Genomic DNA, 24,843 nt, shown 5'->3' with positions numbered 1-24,843 from the left:
TGGTGGCATGGAGAGCGGAGACTTGCAGCATGGGCAACTGCCGGTCTTCCATACAACCTTGCCCAGGCCTCAGTCAACATCGAAATCGATGGACAGCGGAAGAATTTCTTACTGAAATTTATAGTTTTTTTTGTGTATTTCATTGTACTGCTGCTACAAGCAGCAAGTTTTACAACATATGTTAGTGATATTAAACCTGATTCTGATTCAGCCCCTTCTCTATTAAGACACTTTTTAATTGCTGCCACATTCTCTGCTTCTAAGTGTAGGAGATAAAGTTATAACTTCATGTTGGAAGTTTGATGTTTTGGTTATCTCTAGGGGTAGGAATATGAACTGCCTCAGAAACCTTGTTCATTTTGACTTTTGGGTGATATTTTCTAGGTTTTGCTGAGCTGGTGGGTGGGGAGGTGGTGTGGCAGGCTGTGTGCTGTGGTGTGGAGTCAAGAACACTCAGGTCAAAGATAGAGTCTTGGTTGCAGAGATGTTGAAAACACAAAGGTCGAAGTAAATTTATTCATTTTCTTTCAGGCGGTCACAGAAAATGCATAGAAACAACAAATAAAAACAAGCAAAATAATAATAATAGATAAGCAATAAATATCGAAAACGTGAGATGAAGATTCCTTGAAAGGGAGTCCATAGTTTGTGGGAACAGTTCAGTGTTGGGGTAAGTGAAGTAATCTCCTCTGGTACAACAGCCTGATGGCTGAGAAGTAATAACTGTTCCTGAAGCTGGAGTGGGGCCTGAGGCTCCTGTACCTTCTTCCTGATGGTAGCAGCAAAGAGAGAGCTTGGCCTGGGTGGTGGTGGTCCTTGATGATGGATGCTGCTTTCCTTCGACAGCGCTCCTTGTAGATGCACTCAAGAATGGAGAGGGCTTTACCTGAGATGGACTGGAGTGTATCCACTACTTTTTGTAGATTTTCCATTCAAGGGCATTGGTGTTTCCATACCAGGCCTTGATGCAACCAGTCCATATACTTTCCATTGCACATCTATAGAAATTTACCCTTCTCTCTTTCTAATACATGTTAACTCCTGTATAAAGGAAACAGGACAATGTGGTGCCACAGACGCACTGCCAGAAATGCCTTACATTTCCAGTGAGCTCAGGTGTTGTCTGTGCAGCTTCCACAGTCTTCTCCTGACTGCTTTGGTTCCAGCTTTCTCCCAGATCTCAAAGATGGATGAGTTGATAGGTTAATTTTCCCTAGTTTATGGATAAATGGCAAGACTTGGTGTGGGGGGTGGTGGTGGGGGGGAATATTTAGGGTTACGTCGTAGCGTAGCAGATAGCACAACACCATTACAGCTCGGGACTGGAATTCACATTTCACTTTCCGCGGCCTCTGTAAGAATTTTGTACCTTCTTACCCTGAACACGTGGGTTTCCTCCGGGTGCTCTGGTTTCCTCCCACAATCTAAAGATGTACCAGTTAGTAGGTAAATTGGTTATTATAAATTTTTTTTGTGATTTGGCTAGGGTTAATAGGAGGATTGCTGAGCGGTGCTGCTTGTTGGACCAGCAGGGGCTGTTCCGCGCTGTATTTCTAAATAAAAAATAAAACTTGAAGGGAATATGGGGACATAAAATAGGATTAGCGCAGATGGGTGCTGGATGATTGGCATGGACTGATGAATCTGCTACTGTGATGTATGACCGCGGGACTTGGGATGATTTGGCTGCGCTATAACATTCTACGACATTATGTATTACAGGTCAATATTGTCTTGCATTAATTACCCCCAGTTGCAGAAAAGATAATGCCCGGGCTCGCATCCAGAACACCAGATCCGACCACTGCCAGATCTCCAGGCTGAACAGCCCCGTGACTGCAACAAAGATGGCGCCGCATTCCCTCATGTTATCACAGCCCCTGGTTGCCAGGCACGCTCTGCGCCGATTCAGCATTTCCTTTGCGGCCCCAACACGCGCGGGGACGGTTTGATTGGATCCGCTCGCCGCGGGGGGCGGGCGCCGGACCCGCGTGCGCGTTGAACGGCCGCGGAGGGCGCGCGCCGGGCCCGTGAGCGCGTTTAACGGCCGTGGGGGGCGCGCCGGGACCGTGAGCGCGTTTAATGGCCGCGGAGGCGCGGCTCCTCAGTGGCCCGTGACTGCAGGTAGGGAGTGAGTGAGTGAGTGAGCCTCTCCCTCATTTTATATAGATACACAATATATTAAAATATTAATACTATATAATATCACATATTTAATATGTATATACAGTGGCATGCAAAAGTTTGGGCACCCCTGGTCAAAATTTCTGTTACTGTGAATGGCTAAGCGAGTAAAAGATGAACTGATTTCAAGAAGGCATAAAGTTAAAGATGGCACATTTCTTTAATATTTTAAGCAAGAAAACTTTTTTATTTCCATCTTTTACAGTTTCAAAATAACAAAGAAGGGAAAGTGCCTGAAGCAAAAGTTTGGGCACCCTGAATGGCAGTACTTAGTAACACCCCGTTTGGCAAGTATCACAGCATGTAAACGCTTTTTGTAGCCAGCTAGGAGTCTTTCAATTCTTGTTCGGGGGATTTTCGCCCATTCTTCCTTACAAAAGGCTTCTAGTTCTGTGAGATTCTTGGGCTGTCTTGCATGCACTGCTCTTTTGAGGTCTATCCACAGATTCTCGATGTTTAGGTCAGAGGACTGTGAGGGCCATGGCAAAACCTTCAGCTTGCACCTCTTGAGGTAGTCCATTGTGGATTTTGGGGTGTGTTTAGGTTCATTATCCTGTTGTACAAGCCTTCCTCCTTTCATCTTCTGCTTTGTTACAGATGGGGTTGCTTCCAGAATTTGCTGGTATTTAATTGAAATCATTCTTCCATCTACCAGCAAATGTTCCCTGTGCCACTGGCTGCAACTCAAGCCAGTGTTCTATTCAAAAGGTTCAAAGGAACATCTAAACAAGCCTGATGTATTTTGGAAACAAGTCCTGTAGACTGATGAAGTTAAAATAGAACTTTTTGGCCCCAATGAGCAAAGGTATGTTTGGAAAAAAAAGGTGCAGAATTTCATGAAAAGAACCCCTCTCCAGCTGTTAAGCACGGGGGTGGATCGATCGTGCTTTTGGCTTGTGTTGCAGCCAGTGGCACAGGGAACATTTACTGTTAGGGGGAAGAATGATTTCAATTAAATACCAGCAAATTATGGAAGCAAACATCACACTGTAACAAAGCCAAAGATGAAAAGAGGATGGCTTCTGCAACAGGATAATGAACCTAAACACACCTCAAGATCCACAATGGTCTACCTCAAGAGGTGCAAGCTGAAGGTTTTGCCATGGCCCTCACAGTCCCCTGACCTGAACATCATCGGAAATCTGTGGATAGACCTCAAAAGAGCAGTGTATGAAAGACGGCCCAAGAAAATCACAGAACTAGAAGCCTTTTGTAAGGAAGAATGGGTGAAAATCCCCCAGACAGGAATGGAAAGATTCATAGCTGGTTACAAAAAGCATTTACAAGCTGTGATACTTGCCAAACGGGGTGTTACTAAGTACTGCCATGCAGGGTGTCCAAACTTTTGCTTCGGTCCCTTTTCCTTTTTTGTTATCTTGAAACGTAAAAGATGGAAATAAAAAAGATTTCTTGCTTAAAATATTAAAGAAATGTGCCATCTTTAACTTTATGCCTTTTGGAAATCAATTTATCTTTTACTCGCTTAGCTATTCACAGTAACAGAAAGTTTGACCGGGGTGCCCACACTTTTGCATGCCGCTGTATATGTGTACACAGACATATATAAAGAAAGGTATAAGGGCAGGTAGTGTTAAGGGAGCAGGGATTTGGACAGATGAGGAGAATGGGCAAAGAAGTGGTATATGGAATATAGTGTAGGGAAGTGCATGGCCATGCCCTTTGGTAAAAGAAATAAAGGCATAAACTCACAAACAAGAGAAAGTCTGCAGCTGCTGGAAATCTGAGCAACACACACAGAATGCTGGAGGAACTCAGCAGGCCAGGCAGCATCTATGGAGAGAGTGTACAGTCGATGTTTCGGACCAAAACCCTTCAGCAGGACTGGAGTAAAAGAAACTGAGGAGTAGACTTGAAAGGTGAGGGTTGAGGGGAGAGAGAAACACCAGGCAATAGGTGAAACCTGGAGGGGAGGGATGAGGTAAAAAGCTGGGAGGTTGAATGGTGAAGGAGGCAGAAGGCCATGGTCCACCCCCCTTTTTCTTTCTTCCATGGCCTTCTGTCTCCTTCACCAATCAACTTCCCAGCTCTTTACTACACCCCTTCCCCTCCAGGTTTCATCTATCACCTAGTGTTTCTCTCCCCCCCCCACCAACCTTTTAAAATCAAGTCCTCAGTTCTTTTACTCCAGTCCTGCCGAAGGGTTTCAGTCTGAAACGTCGACTCTACTCTTTTCCATAGATGCTGCCTGGCCTGCTCAGATTTTCCAGCAGTTTTTGTGCGCTGTAAAGGCACAGACTATTTTTGACATTCAGAAATTGGAAACGCAAAGGAACTTGGGAGTCTTCAAGCAGAAATCCCCTGCGGCTTAAGTAGGTAATAAGGAAGACAAGTACAATGTTATCAGTAATTTTGAGCAGGCTGGAATTTAAAAGCAACGAGGAGGGTCTAGATAACACGCACAAAATGCTGGAGGAACTCAGCAGGCACAGTTGCATAGTGGTTAGCACAATGCCTGTGGTTAGTACCAGCGACCCGAGTTCATTTCCCACTGCTGCCTGTAAGGAGTTTGTACTTTCCATCGTGACTGCATAGGTTTCCTCCCACTGTCCAAAGACATACCGGTTGGTAGGTTAATTGGTCATTGGTCTCTCTCTCCCTCTGTCTCTCCTCCTCCCTCTCCCTCTGTCTCTCCTCCTCCCTCTCCCTCTCTCTCCTCCTCCCTCTCTCTCCCCCTCCCCCTACCCCCTTCCTCCCTTCCCCCTCCCTGAGAGGGATATTGCTCTTACAACAGACGAGAGGGAGACCAACAGCCCACTGTTTCATTGTTACGATCTGCAGCTCCCCGACTCAAGAACCTTTAATCGACAGCAGCATATGCTGCCATCTTGATATTACAATCTCCCACGACGCTTCAGTCGGTGACGCCAACGAGGAATCGGGTTGTCCACTGGGCCGCATCCCCAAGACCCACGTCTTCCATTGAGCAGTTAGCTGGGAGTCTGTTTTCTTTATTAGTGATTTGAGATGGAGGAAAGAGATTCCTGTTCCTAGATCTTACTTGGGTTTTATCATGCTGACAGAACAGGATTTCCAGTCTTAAGTTAAATGACCATTTATGACTGCATTCTCCTTTCTATTCAGCACTTCACTAATCCTCGTTCACTAATCCTCTTTGTCTCAAATTAAAATTAGTTCTGAGTCACTTTGTAGCTTGAAGCTCCAATTCCTAGCATCTTCTGATGCCTCCAAATCTTCAGCAGATTAGCTCAAAGTATTCAAATGCAGCCTTTCCAATGATCCATACAAAATGAGTTAAACACCGCTGGACTTAGAACAAACTGTTTTATGGAAGTAATTTGTATAAATAGCATTTTTTTTGTTTCTTTAGATATGTTTTCGGTGGTTGAGCTAAAATATTTTGGAGATCAACGAGCAACATTTAAAATCTTAAAACCATGGTGGGATGTTTTCACAGATTATTTAACCATTTTGATGCTTATGGTTGCAGTTTATGGAGGCACTTTGCAGGTACTGTTTTGTTTGGAATGATCAATACTTCTCAATTTAGTTTATCAAAGTTCGAAGGTCAAAGTAAGTTTATAATTGAAGTACATATATGTCACCATATACAACACTGAGGTTAATTTTCTTGTGGGCATACTCAATAAATCTATAGAATAATAACCATAACAGAATCAATGAAAGACTGCACCAATTTGAGTATTCATCCAGTGTGCAAAAGACAACAAACTGTGCAAATACAAAAGGAAAGAAATAATAATAAATAATAAGCAATAAAGATCAAAAGCATGAGATGAGGAGTCCTTGAAAGTGAGTCCATTGGTTGTGGGAACATTTCAATGATGGGGCAAGAGAGTTTGAGTAAAATTGTGACAGATTTGTGACTATGCATGCATCTGTGTGACATGAAACTATTTAAAGTGGAACAACAGTCTGCTGCTGGAGTTCAGCTAGTTGAGCAGCTTCAACCGGAAGTATTGACAATATCTATCTAAAAGGAGTTGCTGGTATTTTAGGCTGCCCTACATCAGGACTGAAGCTCAGACTGAACATCCCTTGTTGCTCCAGATTCCAGCATCTGCAGTCTCCTGCTTCCCAGTCAATTTAAAGACAGTTGGACTAAATAAAGCCTCTGTCCCTGATTATGAAAATGCAGATTTTACTGCACTTTTGGGAAACTGTATTTGCCTGGTTTGCCTGATTGTCCATTTGTGCAAGTTATCTCCAGCAGCATTTATACTTGAGTGGTTATATGAGTGGTTGAAATTTGTTTTGAATTTGCAGACCAATGTAAAACCTGAGTAAACAAAAGTTAATTGTAACCAGTTGAATCAATTATAATTTTTAATCACTTTCTATAGTCGATATATTTGTTATATGAGCTCAATAAAAATTTGTCAGTTATGAGTAAAGCATCACTGTTACTATTTGTATACTGCACCAAGCCTCCACATGAGCGTAGCTTACTGCCCATTATACTACAGGCCTTTAGGGCAGCAATGAAGGTCCTTCATCTCTGGTGGTGTTCAGGGCTTCCTTCATGGCATCAGTAGCTTCCTGTCGGTTTTCACTACTGTCAGTCATGCAAGTTCTGGATGGAGTCTTGGGAATACCATTGCACTCAGATGTAGAAGGATTCTTTGTTGTTGTATTGTTATTTCGTGCTTGTTATTTATTGCTATTTATTTATATCAGCATTTGCATAGTTTGTTTACAGTTAACATTATCTGATGTTCTATAGATTTGCTAAATATGCCCGCAGAAAAAAGAATCTCAGAGTTGTATGTGGTGACGTCTATGTACTCTGATAATAAATTTTACTTTGAAATTTGAGACACATTGCCCAACTGAATCCAACCTGCCAGAGCAACAGGACCAGGGCATCCTTCGCAATGCCAGAGACAGACAGCATCTCAGCACAGCGTTACCAGGATTGCAGCCACACTCCATAAATGTTACCTTCCTTTGAAGAACTTTCTCTGTAGATTTTGGATCTCCAAATGAAATGGAAGTTGGTTCAGGTGATGTCCATAGCACAGAAACAGTCACATACCTCTTTACACCTGATGAACAGGTTCTCTTCAGATACTGGGAGGAGTATTGCTCCCAAGTTCCCACCTTCTGTTAAGGCTAGCATAATTTTGAGTGTGGTTTGTGCTTGGAATGCCCTGAAATGCTCTATGCTAATACCTCTTTGGTTGGTATGATTCAGTTTAAACAACTACCAACAGAAATGATTCCAGTGTTATAAAGGATCCCAATGAGATCTTTCAAATGAAAATATAGATCAGTATTGTCATAGGGCTGAATCAAACTGACAGAGTTAATTATTAACTGTCAGCCCTTTGGGCCTCAATGCACCTCACACACGCCTGGCCAAATACAGAATTTCAAGATGAGCTGAAGGAGAGACCCTGGCACATCTTGTGTTCTGCTGCTCATTTGGCTTCCTCCCAATCTTAGTCACAGAGCAATGATTAGCTTTATGTGAAGGAAGGCTGGTGACTCCATTCATTGGAAGACAAATGCTCACTCAGAGAATAATGCTAACTAATTCTTCATACTTTAGAGTGTTTTAATTTTTTTATTTTATCTTCATCGGCTTTATCCAGTTACTTAAGGTGATTTGCATTGTTTTTAAAGTGTGTCTGATTATCAGAGACACACAAAATCAGTTCATATCCCTTTGACAGCATCATTCCCCCAGGGTCTCACTTTGCATTACCCGCCACGTACTTTTTGGGTGTGGATGGTCAGCTTTCTCTGCTTTCCATCTCCTGAAAAACTAAGTCCATGGAGGCTGGCACTGTGGCAATGGGTCTGGTCAGTGGACCATGAATAGCACAGTCTAGTGTAATAAATGCAATCTATATTTGTATGAACATTAATGTTCTTCTATAGTGTGTTACCTGTATGCAGAGTGATTTTTTCTTCTCTACAATGTACTGAATGTCAACAAGTTTAAATACTTGCTCACAACTTGCCAAAAATTGACGTAAGGGACTGAAGATGCTAGAATATGGAGCAAAACATAAACTCCTGGAAGAACTCAGTGCCTTCTGTGGAGCCAAAAGTAAGGTTGGGACCCTATAGATATTGAGAGTGTTCAGGGAAGATAGTCAATACATAGTAGTGAAAGGGAGGGGTGATAAATAGAACATGATGAGGGGAAAAGATGATGGTTAGATGGAGTCAGGTGGGAGGGGGAATCGGGAGTGTTGAAACAGGCTGCTCTGCTGGGTGATAGGTAGAAACATGAAAGTGGAAAAAAAAACAAAAGAACCAAGTGGGGAGGGGATTGGGGGGGGGGGGCGGTTAGGCCAGAAGCTTGTAGGTTATAGGTAGAACCAAAAAAGAGAAGGATGATGTGTATATGAAACCCAAGTGAGAGAGAGGATAGGAATGGTGAGCCATAGAGTATAAACCCTTATAGATAAGTATGTAGGTAATGGGCAGATGGAACCAGGCGGGGAGGAACATGATGACTCTAGGCCTGTACTCACTGAAGCTTAGATGAGTGAGGAGGATCTCTTTGAAACCTATCTAATATTGAAAGGCCTAGATAGAGTGGACATGGAGTGGATGCTTCCTGTAGTAGGGGATGATCAGAGTGTACAGACTCAGAATAGAAGGATGTCCCTTTAGAACAGATAAGGAGGAATCTTTTAGCGAGAGGGAGGTGAATCTGTGGAATTTATTGCCACACACGGCTGTGGAGGCCAGGTTTTTGGGTATATTTAAAATGGAGGTTAATGCATTCATGATTAGTAAGACCGTCGAAGGTTACAGGGAGAAGGCAGGAGAATGGGATTAAGAAGAATAATAAATCAGCCAAGATGGAATGGCGGAGCAGACTCAGTGGGCTGAATGACCTAATTCCTATGTTTATACCATTTAGCTGTCAGTTACCCAAGCAAAATATGGGGCACTTTTCTGGTTTGCATTGGGCCTTACAGTGGCAATGGGAAAGGCTGAGGACTGAGAGTTCAGCATGGGAATGGAAGTGGATGCTGCAGTGAAGTGCAACTGAAGGTCAAGATGACCATTATGGACAGAGTACAGATTGCTCTGCGAGACAGTTGCCTAGTGTATGTTTGGTCTTGCCAGTGTCGAGAAGAAATGCAATTGTGTGTATTTGTGATTTCTATAAGTGAGCCTTTAAAATTTATTTATTGATGTCATATTCTTTATCAGCAAAATGGAAGGAGAGGCATTTGGTCTTTTAATGATGTGTTTTCATTATGGTAAAATTCTTCTCTGTACTTAAGCAGATATCAACAGACAAGATCATCTGTGTACCTGTGCCAGAAGGTTTCTTGATGACTACCATGCAATGGAACAAAAGTGCTCTCAAAGGTCGTAAATTAAATAGTTTCCATTCTGGATTTAAGACTGACCTAGACCGTGAACAGTACAATTTAATGGATCAGTATTGTTATGATCATGCAATTCAGTGGTATTCCAAGTATTTCCCTTACATTGCTATCATTCACACACTTATATTCTTGATCAGCAGTAATTTCTGGTTCAAATTTCCAGGAACAAGTTCCAAAATTGAACACTTCATATCAATCCTAGGAAAATGTTTAGATTCCCAGTGGACCACTAAGGCACTTTCGGAAACTGTTTATGAGGATTCTGATCTACAGATTCCACAAAGAACAGTGTTATCAAATGAACCATCTATATCTTGCTCTTTAAACCACCAACAATCTTCTGAAACTGCCCTCTTATTAGGAGACAAAGAAATCAGTAATGACAAAATCTGTGAGAATGAAGCACAAGCCTCTCTGTGTAAGCCTCCATCTAAGACTTTTAAGACAGTCGGGGGCGGTGTTTATGGCCACACCGCAGTGAAAATCTTGGACAAAAAGGAAGGAGAACAAGCAAAGGCGTTGTTTGAAAAGGTCAAAAAGTTTCGTCTTCACACTGAAGAAGGTCATATTCTTTATATGATGTACATAAGACAGACTGTTTTACGTTGTGTTCAAACAATTTTCATCCTAGCCTACTTTGTAACTCGGATTCCTCAAATGAAACATATTGTCCACTGTGTAGACAAAATTCACATTACAGGCTTCACAGAATTTTTCTGCATCCATGGCCTTTGGAGGATATTCAGGATGTTGTCCATTGTGTATGTCGTGGTTATCTTCATTTATTTTATAACGTGCATCTACACACTGTACTGGATTTTTTACTTCAAACTTAAGGAATATTCTTTTGCATATGTCCGAGAAGAAACTGGGATTGATGATATACCAGATGTGAAGAATGACTTTGCATTTTTGCTGCACCTTATTGACCAGTATGATAAATTGTATGCCAGGAAGTTTGCCGTCTTCCTGTCTGACGTCAGTGAAAACAAACTCCGCCAACTGAACTTGAGTTACGAATGGACACGTGAGAAGCTTCAACAACGTATAGTTACTAACGAAGACAACAAAATTGAATTACATCTCTTCATGCTGCCTGGTATTCCTAATAGTGTTTATGATATTTATAACCTGGAAGTATTAAAGCTTGAATTTATTAAAGACACCTCAATTAGTGCAGCCATCTCACAGCAAACCTCACTTCAAGAACTGTGGGTGTACAACTGTACGATAAAAGTAGAAAACCGAGCACTTGCATTTTTAAAAGATACAATAACCATTTTAAGAGTACGGTTTGCGAATGCTTATGAAATACCACAATGGATGTATTGTCTTAAGAATCTTCGTGTATTGTATCTTGAAGGCAATTTGTTAATTGATAACAAATCTTCTCTCGTCCTGCAGTCACTTTGTGACTTAGAACGGCTTAGATCTTTACATTTAAAATCAAATGTCACCAAAATACCTGCAGCAGTCATTGATGTTGCCCACCATCTTCAGCACCTAACTATTGACAATCAGGGCAAAAGGTTCATCACTCTCAATAGCCTTCGAAAGATGCTTTGCCTGTCCGTTTTAAAGCTATACAGCTGTGATCTGGAGCAAATCCCAAGTGCCATATTTAGCCTGAGCAATCTCCAAGAATTAGATCTTAAAGACAACAACCTGAGGACCTTAGAAGAGTTAGCTAGTTTCCAACATCTCCGCAAACTCACCACGTTGAAGCTTCATTACAACAAAATTGCACAGATTCCAGTGTACATTGCCAAAGCCAGCTCACTCGAAATGCTGTATTTAACGAACAACAGCATTAGTTTTCTTCCATCCAATCTGTTTAAGCTCACTAGGCTACAACATCTGGATGTTGGTCATAATAACATTACACGCATTCCTCCTGAGATAGATCAACTGGCGGATCTTCATTACTTCAATATTGAGAGTAACAAAGTGTCCAAATTACCCTTGGAATTGTTTTATTGTACAAAGCTTCGAGTGTTAATACTTTCAGATAATCTTTTGACATACATTCCACCTAAGGTGAAAAATCTGATACAGCTGCGCCAACTAGAGCTAAAAGGGAATAAACTGCAGTATTTGCCACCTGAACTGGGGAAGTGTCAGTGTCTGAAGAGAAGTCAGCTGAATGTGGAAGAGGATGTTTTCAACACACTGCCATATGAAGTCAGAGAAGAATTTATAAGCAGAGAATCTAAGTGAACTGCAAGTATATTTCAATACTGTCTTTAAAAGGACTGCCACAGTAGCGTAGCAGTTAAAGCAACACTCTTACAGCTCAGGGCATTGGAGTACAGAGTGTCTGTAAGAAGTTTGTATGCCTTCCCTGTGAACGCGCGAGTTTCCTCAAAGTGCTCTGCTTTCCTCCTACATTCCAAAGACATATCAGTTAGTAGGTTAACTGGTCATTTTAAATTGCCCTGTGATTAGGCTGGGGTAAAATAAGTGGGTTGCTGTGTGGTGCAACTCAGTGGGCCGGAAGGACCCCTTCTTGTATTTCTAAATAAATAAATAAATAACCATTTTCTGAGCATTTTATAACATTGGGTGTGTATAGTGTTCAAATACAGTGTTCTTAAAAATTCATGCAGGATAATTTTTCAAACTACTACTTCAATTTACTTGTACTTTTATTGCAGTGAGGTAGACATCTCAAAACATAAAAATGGTCACAAAAAGGTGCCAAGCAAGGAGGGGAATATTTAGAACAGATTGTATTCCTTGAAAAAGCTGAGAATTGCCAGTATATGCATTTCAGGCAAGGTTTCTCGACTAGGGTTCCGCGAGAGATCGTGATTCAAAACAACATCAGTTTTTGAACTTCATGCGATGCTAGTGCTGACAGTGGTGGGAAGTGACCGAGCAGCCCTGTTAGCAATCTCACTAGAAGTCTCTCAGCCCATTGTATAGCAGCGTGCAGTTGGACCATGTTTATTTGGATGAGTCCATTCTTAGTTTTTGATGCGAGATAGGGGAGGTTGTCAATAATTGGAGAGTGCTGTATTGCACAGCGGGGTTGATGAGCAGCACTGTATTGCATGGAGGGGAGGATAGTAGGCTGCTGAGGTGCACTGTATGGTATGGAGGGCAGGATGGTGGGCTGATAATTGGTGAGCCCTGTATTGCACGGAGGGGAGGATAGTAGGCTGCTGAGGTGCACTGTATGGTATGGAGGGCAGGATGGTGGGCTGATAATTGGTGAGCACTGTATTGCATGGAGGGGAGGATAGTAGGCTGCTGAGGTGCACTGTATGGTATGGAGGGCAGGATGGTGGGCTGATAATTGGTGAGCACTGTATTGCACGGAGGGGAGGATAGTAGGCTGCTGAGGTGCACTGTATGGTATGGAGGGCAGGATGGTGGGCTGATAATTGGTGAGTGCTGTATTGCATGGAGGGGAGGACAGTAGGCTGATAATTGGTGAGCACTGTATTGCATGGAGGGGAGGATGGTGGGCTGATAATTGGTGAGCACTGTATTGTGCGGAGGGGAGGCCAGTAGGCTGATAATTGGTGAGTGCTGTATTGCATGGAGGGGAGGACAGTAGGCTGATAATTGGTGAGCACTGTATTGCATGGAGGGGAGGACAGTAGGCTGATAATTGGTGAGTGCTGTATTGCATGGAGGGGAGGACAGTAGGCTGATAATTGGTGAGTGCTGTATTGCATGGAGGGGAGGACAGTAGGCTGATAATTGGTGAGCACTGTATTGCATGGAGGGGAGGACAGTAGGCTGATAATTGGTGAGCACTGTATTGCACAGAGGGGAGGATGGTAGGCTGATAATTGGTGAGCACTGTATTGCACGGAGGGGAGGACTGATGAGCGTGAAGTGCATTATCCGAACATTGAATTGACTCGCCCAACTTGGGATGTGACGTCAGTTCCTCCCTCCTGAATTACCTTCCCAACTTCCCCGACGCACGGAGTGAACAAATTCTACCGGTACAAATTCTACCGGTTACCAGAAAACTGTAGGGAAATTTTAATTCTAAAGGGATATTTACGCGCTGCGATTCAGCTGCTGACCCACCATTTCGCTGTTGTGAACTTTGCAAAAGGTGGATTGTGTAGGTTAGAAGTGAATTGCTTTGAGAAGTTTCCATATTTTTTGCGGTTTTCTCATTTCACTATTTATTATGCCATTCTTTTTTATATTTTATTAACCCCTGTGTTTTACAGACATGTCTGACAATATAATCTTCTGAGTCATTTCACTGCAGTGGTGCAACAATGGACAGAAAAAAAGTCCGCCTTTACAATGAAAGCTACTTACCAATGGTTTTACATGAACTGGTGATCAAAGTTATCCTATTCCATTGTGCCTAGTCTGTGGCAAACAACTTACAAATGTAGCATTGGCTCCAACAAAATTGAAAAGACATAACTACAAATCATAGTCATATGACACATAAGAATGCAGATTATTTTAAACGGCTATTGGAATCTCAAAACAAACAGAGTAAAGCTTTGTTAATGAAGTCACAGTCAGTAAAGATGATCAGGAAGCAATTTATTTAGTAGCAGAACTCATTACCCAGAAAAGGAAAAGTCACACAGTTGGTTAGGACCTAATAACGCCATCAGGTAAAATTATAGTGGGTAAAATGCAAGGACAAGATGCAGTACGTGAAATTGAAAAGGTTTCACTATCAAACAGTACAATAAATTGACGTATTGGTGACATGCCACATAATGCTGAAGAGGTTTGTGTGATAAGCTGAAAACAATAACAACTTCTCTATCTAGGTTGATGATTCAACAGATTTCACCAATAAATGTCATATTTTAGCATTTGTAAGATTTGTAAATGATGGTGAAATTCAATAAAACTTTTTCTGTTGTAAAGAGCTCCCTGAAACAAGCAAAGGCCGAGATATATTTAATGCCCTGTCTTCAATCTGGAAACAAAAAGTCTGTCTTGGAAGAACCGTGGTTTTTAGTAACTTTACAGTTCAACATTGTCAATAAATTTTCATGTTGTAAATAACATTAATTAAAATCGATTTACAACTTTTAGTTAAATTAAATCTACTGAGCCTACCTTTAGAAAAATTAAATCCTATTTTGACTTATACGAGTTATTTAGCAGAAATTTATTTTGTTTGCCTTATGAATTTTTTAAATTTCTGAAAGAGAAAGAAAGAGATTAGTTTTAAGAAATGTAAGCCAAGCTTAGCTACCTTTTTTCCCAAAAAATGTTGGCTAAAAATTCATTCTCTACTCAAGAGCATTGACAAATATTTTTGGACTATTATATCTACAACTTACTGATCACGCTAACATACTGCGAGCTGTAGATATAATAATTTTTACACAGCAGTTCCCTGAGACCTGAAAATTATTTCAAGGGTTCTTCCAGGGCAAAAAGTTTGAGAAAGGCTGATTTAGGGCATTATCCCAAAGTACGGACCTAAGGCTTGCCACAAAATGGAGAGAATGGAATTTTATGGGATAAGTCAATTCTAAAGAGCTGGTTTAGATTAGGAAAATTCAGAAAGAAATGGATAGATTTATACATGGAGATGTTATATTCATTGGGGATCAGTAGAAGTTGGCAAGCTAATGGTACATAGAGAAGAAAGTCTCATGTAAGACAAACTGTAAAATCTTTAGTGCCTGTTAAAATATGTAATAGTTTTCAGTTTTTCAAAGTTCAAAGATTAAAGTAAATTTATCGTCAAAGTACTCTGCATATATGTCAGCATATTCAACCCTGAGAATCTTTTTCTTGTGGGCACATACAATATAATCAATGAAAGACTGCACCCAACAGGACGGTCAAACAGCAAATGTGCAAAAATTAACAAACTGTGCAAATACAAAAGAAAAATAATAATAAATAAATAAGCAATAAATATCGAGAATATGACATGAAGAGTCCTTGAAAGTGAGTCCATAGGTTGTAGGAACAGTTCAGTGATGGATTCAGTTATCACCACAGGTTCAAGAGTCTCATGGTTGAGAGGTAATAACTGTTCCTGAACCTGGTGCCGTGGGTTCTGAGGTTCCTGTACATTCTTCCTGATGGCAACAGTGAAAAGGGAGCATGGCATCGGTGGTGGGGTTCCTTGATGATTCATGTTGCTTTCCTGTCACAGCGCTCTGTGTAGACATGCTCAGTGCTGGGGAGGGCTTTACCCATGATGGACTGGACCATATCCATTACTTTTTGCAGGGTTTTCCGTTCAAGGGCATTGGTGGTTCTGTACCTGGCTGTGACGCAACCAGTCAATATATTCTCCGCCTCACATCTGTAAAAGTTTGTCAAAGTTTTAGATGTCAAGCTGAAACTTCGCAAGCTTCTAAGGAAGTCGAGGCGCTGCCATACTTTCTTCACATGGCTCTTACATGCTTTAGCCAGGACATATCCTCTGAAAGATTAATACTGAAGAATTTAAAGCTGCTGACTCATTACCTCTGATCTCCCTATAAGGACTGGCTCATGGACCTCTGCTTTCCTCCTTCTGAAGTCAATAATCAGATCCTTGGTCTTACTGACATTGAATGAACGGTTGCTGTGGCATCACTCAGCAAGATTTTCAGTCTCCCTCCTGTGTGCTGATGTGTTGTCGCTTTTGATTTGGCCTATGACAGTGTTGTCAGCAAACTTAAATATGTCATTGAAGCTGTTTAACTTCACAGTCATACGTATAAAGCAAGTAGAGCAGGAGACTAAGCACACAGCCTTGTGGTGCACCTGTGCCGATGGAGATTGTGGAGGAGACTCTGTCCTACTGTGAATGCCTGTAAGAAAATGAAGCACAAGGTAGTATATCCTCACATCACCCTGGTCTGGTTTGGTGCAGCAGTCTCTCACAATATACAAAAACTACAGCAAGCTGTCAGGTCAGCAGAAAAGGTATTTGGCTACGGTCTACAAGCACTGCAGGACCTGTACGTGTCTAGGACACTGCGGACACTACCCACCCAACAAACAACCTTTTCCTAAAGCTCCCATCTGAAAAGCGCTATAGGGCTATTAAAACAAAATCTGAACACTATTTTAAAAGTATCTTCCCCTGGGCCATTAATCTGGTCAGCCATTATAGTTAGCCCTTCCCCACTTTCCTCTGTCTATTACTTGAGTCACTACACTGTAAACACTTTAAATCACTTTTTATACTGCTGCTAAAAATTGTAAATATACTGTATGCTGGTATTTGTGTATTTATCCAAGATTCAAATTTATTTGTCACGTGTGCATTGAAACACAGTGAGTGTGTCGTTTGTGTTAAGTGTTCTGGGGGCACCCCGCAGGTGACACCACACATTCCAATGCAAACATAGCATGCTCACAATGCATGGCAGAACAACACAGAACACATCATGCAACAAACCATCAACAGCAAAAACCAAGTCCTGTTCCTCCCTTCCACCCGTGCACGTGCACAGTCCTTCAACTCCAGAACAGGCCTCCAGCAAACAGAAACTTGGGCTTTGGCCTCCCCAGTGGACTCACAGAGGTTCGTAGACTTGGCTTTGATAATGGACCTCGACTTCTAGACTTCTGTATACACATTTTATTCCATAGCCATACTTTTAACCTCTAAGTTTATTTTTTTTATATAATTCTTTATAATTGTTGAATGTTGTTATTTTTAGCTGCATGCTGCACCAACACACCACAGCAAATTCCTAATACATGTAAATGTGTATGGCAAATAAAGTTGATCCTTGATTTTACATTATATGATCAAACAAAGTAGTAGAACATATTTTATTAAAGAAAATTGGAATCATTAGAGACTATATAGTGCTTAGTGAAACCATTTTTCTCTGCAAAAATTTGAGTTATCTATTTTTCTTTTGTATTGCTGAAATCTTCCTCCAGATATATAGATAAAATCCTCTTTTTATTAATTACATATGAAATTAAGTTAAAGCATTTTACGTTACTTTAGGCCTCAGCATGAAAATATTTCTTTAACTTTACGTAACCCCATGTGTCAAATTGTCAATCCATTGAATTTTTTTACTTACCTACCTTTCAAGATGGTGCAAAATGTTAAAAGAACTTCTATTTTATTTTGCACTAATTCTTTTGTATCAAAGAAAGAAATACCTAGGTTTTAAAAAAATCTCGTTTGTTCCAGTAACTTTTTGTTCATCATATTACTTTTCTGCGTCCTTGCTGTGCTTTTCAGAATCAGAATTAGTTTTAATATGTCTGACATATATCGTGAAATTTGTTGTTATGTGGCAGCATTATATTGTAATACGTGATAGTAAAAACTGTGAATTACAGTAAGATGTATATATTTCTATATATAAAATTAAATAAGTAATGCAAAAAAGTAGTGAGGTCATATTTATGGGCTCAAAGTCCATTCAGAAATCTGATAGCAAGAGGTGAAGAAGCTGTTCCTGAATCGTTGAGTGCGTGCCTTCAGGCTCCTGTATCTTCTCCCTGATGGTAGCAATGAGAAGAGGGCATGTCCTGGGTGATGGGAGTCCTTAATGATGGATGTCAACTTTTTGAGGCATCATTCCTTGAAGATGTCCAGGAACTGACTGAGTTTTCAAGTTTCTGCAGCTTAATTCAATATGGTGCAGTGCCCCCTCCCCGTACCAGATGGTGATAAAGCCAGTTAGAATGTGCTTCATGGTACATCTGTAGAAATTTGTGAGTGTCTTTGGTGACATACCTAATCTCCTCAAACTCCTAACGAAATATAGCTGCAGTCATGCCTTCTTCATAACTGCATCAATATGTTGGGATAGACCCTCAGAAATATTGACACTCTGGAACTTTGGACTGCTCACTCTTTCCACTTCTGATCCCCTATGAGGACTGGTGTGTGTTCCCTCGTCTTACCCTTTCTGAAGTCCACAATCAATTCTTTGGTCCTACTGACTTTGAGTGCAAGGTTGTTGCTGCGACACCACTCAACTAGTTGATCTGTCTCGCTCCTGTATGCCTTCTCATCACCATCTGAAATTCTGCCAACAAAATGTAGATTTCCAGGACTCTTACATTCTTTTTGTTAAAGTTAATTACTAGGTTTTGTCAAATCTCATTTATGATCATTATTCAGCTTTGTTCATGTTAATGTGTTATTTATACAACAACAATTTTTTGTTATTTAGAGAACTTTTCTCCAATTCTGTTGCTCAATTTTTCTAAAGAAATTCGGATCTGTTCTGCATCCAAATAGACAAGCCTAGTTCAAATTGACTAAGGTCTGAGGTATCAACTAATGCCATCTATAGACTCAGTTAATAAGCCACTACAATGATAGTACTGCCACCAGAGCCAGTGTTAATTCACCACAAAATGCTGTGCCATGTCGATTTTCAGCCAGTATTCTTGCAAATGATCAAGTGGTTTTCAGCACGATTAATACTGAGTGTGATTTTACAAAATATCAATTCATGCCAGATTGTGATTCCAAGAACTGTCTGTGTAAACTGTTCTGTTAAGTGGTGATACTGCCCTTTCTCAATTACGATTTAAAATAATCTGATTCTGGGAGAGCTTTCCAGTATATGAGCTAAAAAAAATTACGAAAATAGCAGCTTCATTTGTGGTTCTGATCTCTTAGGAAAATTTAGGGAGAGAGGTTTCATTCGATAAAATCTCCTTAAAGCACAAGGCCCCACTTTTACAATTCTGGTTAAATTAGGATAATTACAGTAATAGCAGTTTATAAATAATTCTATCTGAGTGCATGATTAAAATGTGATTTATGGAACTTTGAACAAGGCTATGTTACAGCTTGAAGTGCTGCCCCTGGTTAATTTGTCCATCTTCTTTCATTTAGAGGATATTTAGTGAAGTTGTGATTACTGTATAATGAGCTAATTGTAATATTATTGCCCTATGGCTCTAGAATGAAGGCAAGCTATTTCTTTTTAAAATAGGACATGAGTAAATCTTTGTATCCAAGATGTTTGCACTGTTTATCTTTAGACATTCATAATGTAAACATTGAGAAAAATATTGCAAACATTACAACAGTTTATATTGAAATTTGCTTCAGCATATTTAAAACTTCATTAATCTTTGAAGTTACAATAACATATAACACATAATCTAAATTTGTGGTTAATTTCATTCAAAAATTTAGAATCTAGATGACTAGGAATGCATGGAATAAATATTGACTAATTCCTTTGTGCATTTTCAAAGTTAAATGTTCGAAGTACATTTGTTATCAAAGTCTGTATGCAGTATACAACCCTGAGATTTGTCTTCCCCACAGGCAGCCACAAAACAAAGAGAACTATGGAACCTGTTGAAAGAAAAGCATCAATCCCTCCCCACATGCAAGCAGCAAAAAAAAGAGCAAAAAACACAGAATACAAAACACAAAATTGAAGGAGTCCAGGCATATTCAGTTCAGCTCAACGTTGGTTATTCTAAATTGAGATTGCTACACTAATAGCAGTTTATAATTATAAATACATTTTGACAGCACTTACTGGATTTGCTGACATATTCTGAGGCTTATTTAATTTAAGAAAAATAATGTAACAACATAGACAAAACACAGGTGTAAAAGCAAATTCTGCAAAATGCCTCACTTTGTTTCTAATATTCAGCATGTACTTTAAAAAATGAATAATGTAGATTCCATTCTACTTAAATGTGCTAGTTATTTTTACGTATCAGTAGTGGCACATTAGGCTGACTGCCTTGAAAGAAATATATTTTCTGAGCTGCAACAAAATAGGAGAAGGCCATGTGAATACCTTTCTTTCTTAATATGTAGTTTGAATTCAGTCTTATGCATTCTGTTTAAATAGTGGTAGTCACTGTAGCTCATTTGACGGTTTCCTCACTTAGAAATTACAAATTTTGATTTCAGGCCCCTTTCTACAAACGAGTATAAAAATGTAGGCTGATGCGCTGGAGTACTAAAGGTTCTTGGCAGGGCCACGTCACTGGTGAGATGTGCTCCTAAGTCCAGAAGCAAGGTTTCCAATCTGAAATGTCAACAATTTCTTTCCCAACACTGATGCTATCTGACGTGCTGCGGTCCTCCGTCAGGTAGTTTGTTGCTTCAGATTCATCTGCAGACCCTTGGGACTGTTAAGATCTCACAAGTGGATATAAATTATGACAAAACATTATCTTGGAACATCATTAATCTATCCCTCAGTTTCATATTATGAAAGAAGGATTGGGTGCAGTAAACATGCTATTATTACAATCAATAAAATGGCAGGAGTACGCTACCTTCAAAACCACACCCATCTTGTAAAAAGCGATACCGACGCCACCTGTGATAGAGCCTGTGAGCACCTGCAGCTTAGGACTGGTGATGTGAGTCATTCTTATCCCCGTAAGACCTTATCCTCACAAGACTTCCTAAGAATATCATGTTTTTCATAACCTTTAACATCAATGTATTTGTATAGTGCTCTTAACACTATATAATGTCCCAATTACAAGTTTAATTGTCATTCAACCATATATGTGCTGTAATTGTTATATGGTTATATGGTTTTACGTAAATATGGCCAAACGAAATCGTACCTTCAGGGCCAAGGTGCAAAACACGATACCAACACAACACAACACATAATGCATACAGCACATTTAGTTACGATAGCAGAAAACATAGTCACAAAAAATATTATATAGCCCAAGTCCCTGTGTACAGACATCCCACCACTCCCGGAAGTCCCAGGAGTCTCCTGCATATTAATAGTGGCTCCTTGATGCCCGCAAATTATATACAATTTCACGGAATTCAATTGTTTTGAGAGCGAGTGAGCGAGAGAAAGCAAGAGAGAGCGCGAGAGCGACCACAAGAGAGAGAGAGCGTGAGCGAGAGAGCGCCACGGCAGAGTGTTCCAAAAAAAGAAAAAACAAAACGTACTTCACCCCAGACTACACTAAATTGTACCCCTGCCCAATAGGGGTCAAAATAATGACAGTGTTGCTGGCTGCACTGTTTGCAACAGTGACTTTTCTATTGCCCATGGTGGGTTAAGACTGTAAAAGACATGTTGAGGTGAGTTTAACAGGTGTCATTCGTTCATTAGCATAGCTAATGTTATTTAAACTAGCTGGCTAGTTGCTAAGGAGCTACTCTATTGCAGACATCCCACCTCTCCCGGAAGTTCCAGGAGTCTCCTGTAACTTGATCGTGCTACCTCCCTGAAATGAGTTTTTGCAGGGTGGGATGTCTGTGTGTAGCATGGCACGTCGATTGATGGTGCATGGGATGTCTTTCTGGTCCAGCTTGGAGTATTAGAGTACATTCTAGCCAGAGAAACATTTGGATCAAAAATTAGTGGTTGTTACCTCAGTGAAAATTAGTTTATTTTGGAAACTTGTATTAGTTGATGGTTTAAGACGACTTTTACCCCAACTCAAATAAAATACAATGTGCTGTTGAAATATACAAGGTGGTGCAATCTTAACTTTCATCCCTTTGTCACCAGCCGAAAAAAATATTAGATTTTACTGGCTAATCGTAGCTACAACAAAGTAAATGAATTATTTTAAAGTGTTTTATTTTGAATAAAATAGGGTAGTAAATACAGACTGAATATTCAATTTCAAAACATTCAGACAAAAAATAGCTTTCAGGGCACGGGGAGTGGAACCAATTGGGCAGCGTATATTTTTTGAAAAAAAACTTTAATCGTACACAAAAAACAAAAGCAAATCTCCCTACATTCTTAATATCATTTGGTCAATATATTCAGTAGTGTTAACGCATATTTGTACAGCATTTTTGTGTGTTGTTTTGTTCAGTGGTACCATTGCCACTCATGTAGCTGACTGGGATGACATATTAAAAGAACTTCCCCACCGGACTCAGCCTCCGAATGCAAAACAGCAGAAGCTTGCGCACATACACACAAACAAACAAATTAATGAGGTGTTTTGATGAGATCTCGAGGCTCCGGGGAGGTGGCGGCCAGCCTCGGAAAGCCTGCCCCTCGCCGTGTGACGGAACGATTAGCGTGCCGGACCACGGAGGGAGGCGCCAGTCATCGAGCAGCAGCGACGACGACAGGCAGCCATGGACGGCCTAAGAGGCAGCAACCGCAACTGGGGTATCAGCGACAACGACGGCATGAGAGGCTCGAACCGGGGCTGGAGCTCCACGGATTCAGACGGGCTGCGAGGTAAAGTAGGCACGGGGAGACGAGGCACGGTGGCCGTCTCGTCAACTTCCTCCATTTTCTTTTCTGACACCAGGCCGCATGGTACCGCGGGAACCCGGGGCCGCCTTCTCCACTGCGGGCGACTGGCCTCCACCTTAGCCCTCACCCCGCTCCATGTGGATGTGAGTGGGCCAAGCAGTTGCGATGGACGATCTACCTTCTCCATTTGGTCGGGCGGAGGCCGCGCTCCTGCTTTAAAATGGCCGTCGGCCTCTCTCTCCCTGTCCAGGCGATCGGTTACGGGGTGAAAATCCTCTGCGGCGCTTCCTTCCTCCTGCCTCTATCTTAACAAAATGATTCTATCTCAGCGCTCGCCATCCCCTCCGGCAGCGGCTTGTTTTCTTATTCGGTGCCTGCTTGCATGTATCTAAAGGGAAATAAATCTCCCATGAAGAATTCAGTCTGCAGCTGCTCCAATTACATTAAATGCGCGCAGTGGAACCACCGGCCTCAGGTGATTGCTTTTTTCTTTCTCTCTCTGTCCTTTGTTGCTTGCTTTGTTACGCAGTTCTTGTTAAGGGGAAGTATCGGGCAAAATATGGATAAAATACTTAAAAAGTTGTTGAATTTAAGTGGGGCGTAAAGGTATAGAACTGTGTTCCCAGTATCATCCTTTGCCACAATTTAGCTATTAACCTGCCTCTGAATGGTCAAACATACCTTTCGTTTTGGAAATATGAATTGTTAGCCCTCAGTTTCTCACAACACAGTGAGACTGTTTAGCCTATCAAGACTATGCGAGTTGTAGCCCAGTCTCTCACGTTCTACTTTGATTCTTCTACCACCCACCTACACTTGGAATGTCTGAATAGCTAATTAACTTTGTAATGCACATACCTTTGGAATGTAGGAGGAATCTAGAGTAGTTTGAGGAAATAGGTGGCTATAATGAGAGAGTGCATCCTCCAGTCAGCATTGAAGCAGCTCATGGTGCTGGTTTTGTTTGCTTTTATTACAGTTGAGTTTAGATTCAGTGTTTGGGAAAGGATGTATTTGTACAATGTGGCTTTGTGTGTGGTAGGTCATATCTAACTAATCTCATAAGAGTTTTTCCCCTGGATGATACTAGGAAAGTTGATGAAGGAAAGGCAGTCATCATTGTTTACATCCCACATGGGAGGCTGATCCAGAAGGTTCAGTCACTTGGCATTCAGGATGAAAAGTAAATTAGATTCAACATAGGTTTAGCAGGAGAAGCCAGAAAGTAGTACTGGGTGGTTGCCTGTGACTATTGATGTGCTGTAGATATTACTGTTGGGTCTGTTGTTTGAAATCTTTGTTAATGATTTAGAAGATAATATGGTAAACTGGATTAGCAAATTTTCAGATGACACCAAGATTGGGGGTGTAGTGGACAGCAAGGAAGGCTGTCAAAGCTTGCAGCATAATATGAACCAGCTAGGGAAAGGGGCATAGTTTTAAGGAAATAGGTACTGAGATGTCAGATGTGAGTTTTTTCACACGGTTGTGGGTGTGTGGAATGCACTGCCGGTGGTGGTGGAAGTGGATACAGTAGAGTCTTTTAAGAGCCTCTTAGATACATGGAGCTTAGAAAGATAGAGGGCAATGTGCTAGGGAAATTCTAGGCTGTCTCTAAAATAGGTTACATGGTCAGCACAACATTATGGGCTGAAGGGCCTGTTATGTGTTGTAAATGTCTATGTTTAATGCAGCCAAGCGTGAGGTATTGCACTTCGGGAGGACAAACACAGTGAACGGTCGAGCACTGAGGAGTGTGATAGAACAGATGGACCTTGAAATTTAGATCCATCATTCCTTGAATGTGGCATCACAGGGTCATAAAGAGGGCTTTTGGCACATTGGCCTTCATAAATCAGAGCAGCGGGTTTAGGAGTTGGGATGTTGTATAATATGTTGATGGGGCCAGATTTAAAATATTCTGTGCAGTTTTGCTCACCTACCTACAGGAAAGATCTCTATAAGATTGCAGAGAGAATTTACAAGGATGTTGCAAGGACTTGACCTGAGTTACAGGGATATGTTGAATAAGTTAGGACTTTACTTTCAGGAGTTTATGAGAATGAGAGGAGACATGATAGAGGTATACAGTATTGAGGGGAAACATGCTTTGTAGAATGAAGTTAGTTGAGACTAGAACTAGAGATCATAAGTTAAAAGTGAAAGGTGAAATTTGTAAG

General features: G+C 40.9%; 2 protein-coding genes across 3 annotated transcripts in view; both read left to right on the top strand.

Annotated features, from left to right (window-relative positions):
* Nucleotides 1–5,535: 5,535 nt before the first annotated feature.
* LOC134355253 (volume-regulated anion channel subunit LRRC8C-like) lies at nt 5,536–12,055 on the top strand. Its single transcript, XM_063065049.1, has 2 exons — nt 5,536–5,673; nt 9,438–12,055. Exons 1-2 carry the CDS (start codon nt 5,536–5,538, stop codon nt 11,757–11,759), a joined length of 2,460 nt encoding a protein of 819 aa, XP_062921119.1. The 3' UTR covers nt 11,760–12,055.
* Nucleotides 12,056–22,476: 10,421 nt separating this feature from the next.
* The window catches only part of znf326 (zinc finger protein 326), a 45,962-nt gene continuing 43,595 nt past the window's right edge, over nt 22,477–24,843 (top strand). The window contains exon 1 of one of the 2 annotated variants that reach the window (XM_063064676.1): nt 22,477–22,645. In XM_063064676.1, the coding sequence (XP_062920746.1) occupies nt 22,540–22,645 (106 nt within the window). In that variant the 5' untranslated portion in view covers nt 22,477–22,539. The remainder of the gene's footprint in view (nt 22,646–24,843) is intronic. The other variant, XM_063064675.1, reaches the window with a different exon arrangement.

This window comes from Mobula hypostoma, chromosome 12 (genome assembly GCF_963921235.1).
Source record: "Mobula hypostoma chromosome 12, sMobHyp1.1, whole genome shotgun sequence".
Lineage (NCBI taxonomy): Eukaryota > Metazoa > Chordata > Chondrichthyes > Myliobatiformes > Myliobatidae > Mobula > Mobula hypostoma.
Note: the sequence above shows the minus strand (reverse complement) of the source record. Positions and strands in the feature narration are given on the sequence as shown.

What these genes read in the sequence shown, in the direction of transcription:
- LOC134355253 (XM_063065049.1), top strand. Translation starts at nt 5,536, where the DNA reads ATGTTTTCGGTGGTTGAGCTAAAATATTTTGGAGATCAACGAGCAACA. An exon ending in TTTATGGAGGCACTTTGCAG is followed by an intron (nt 5,674 to 9,437) that starts GTACTGTTTTGT and finishes GTACTTAAGCAG; the next exon opens with ATATCAACAGACAAGATCAT.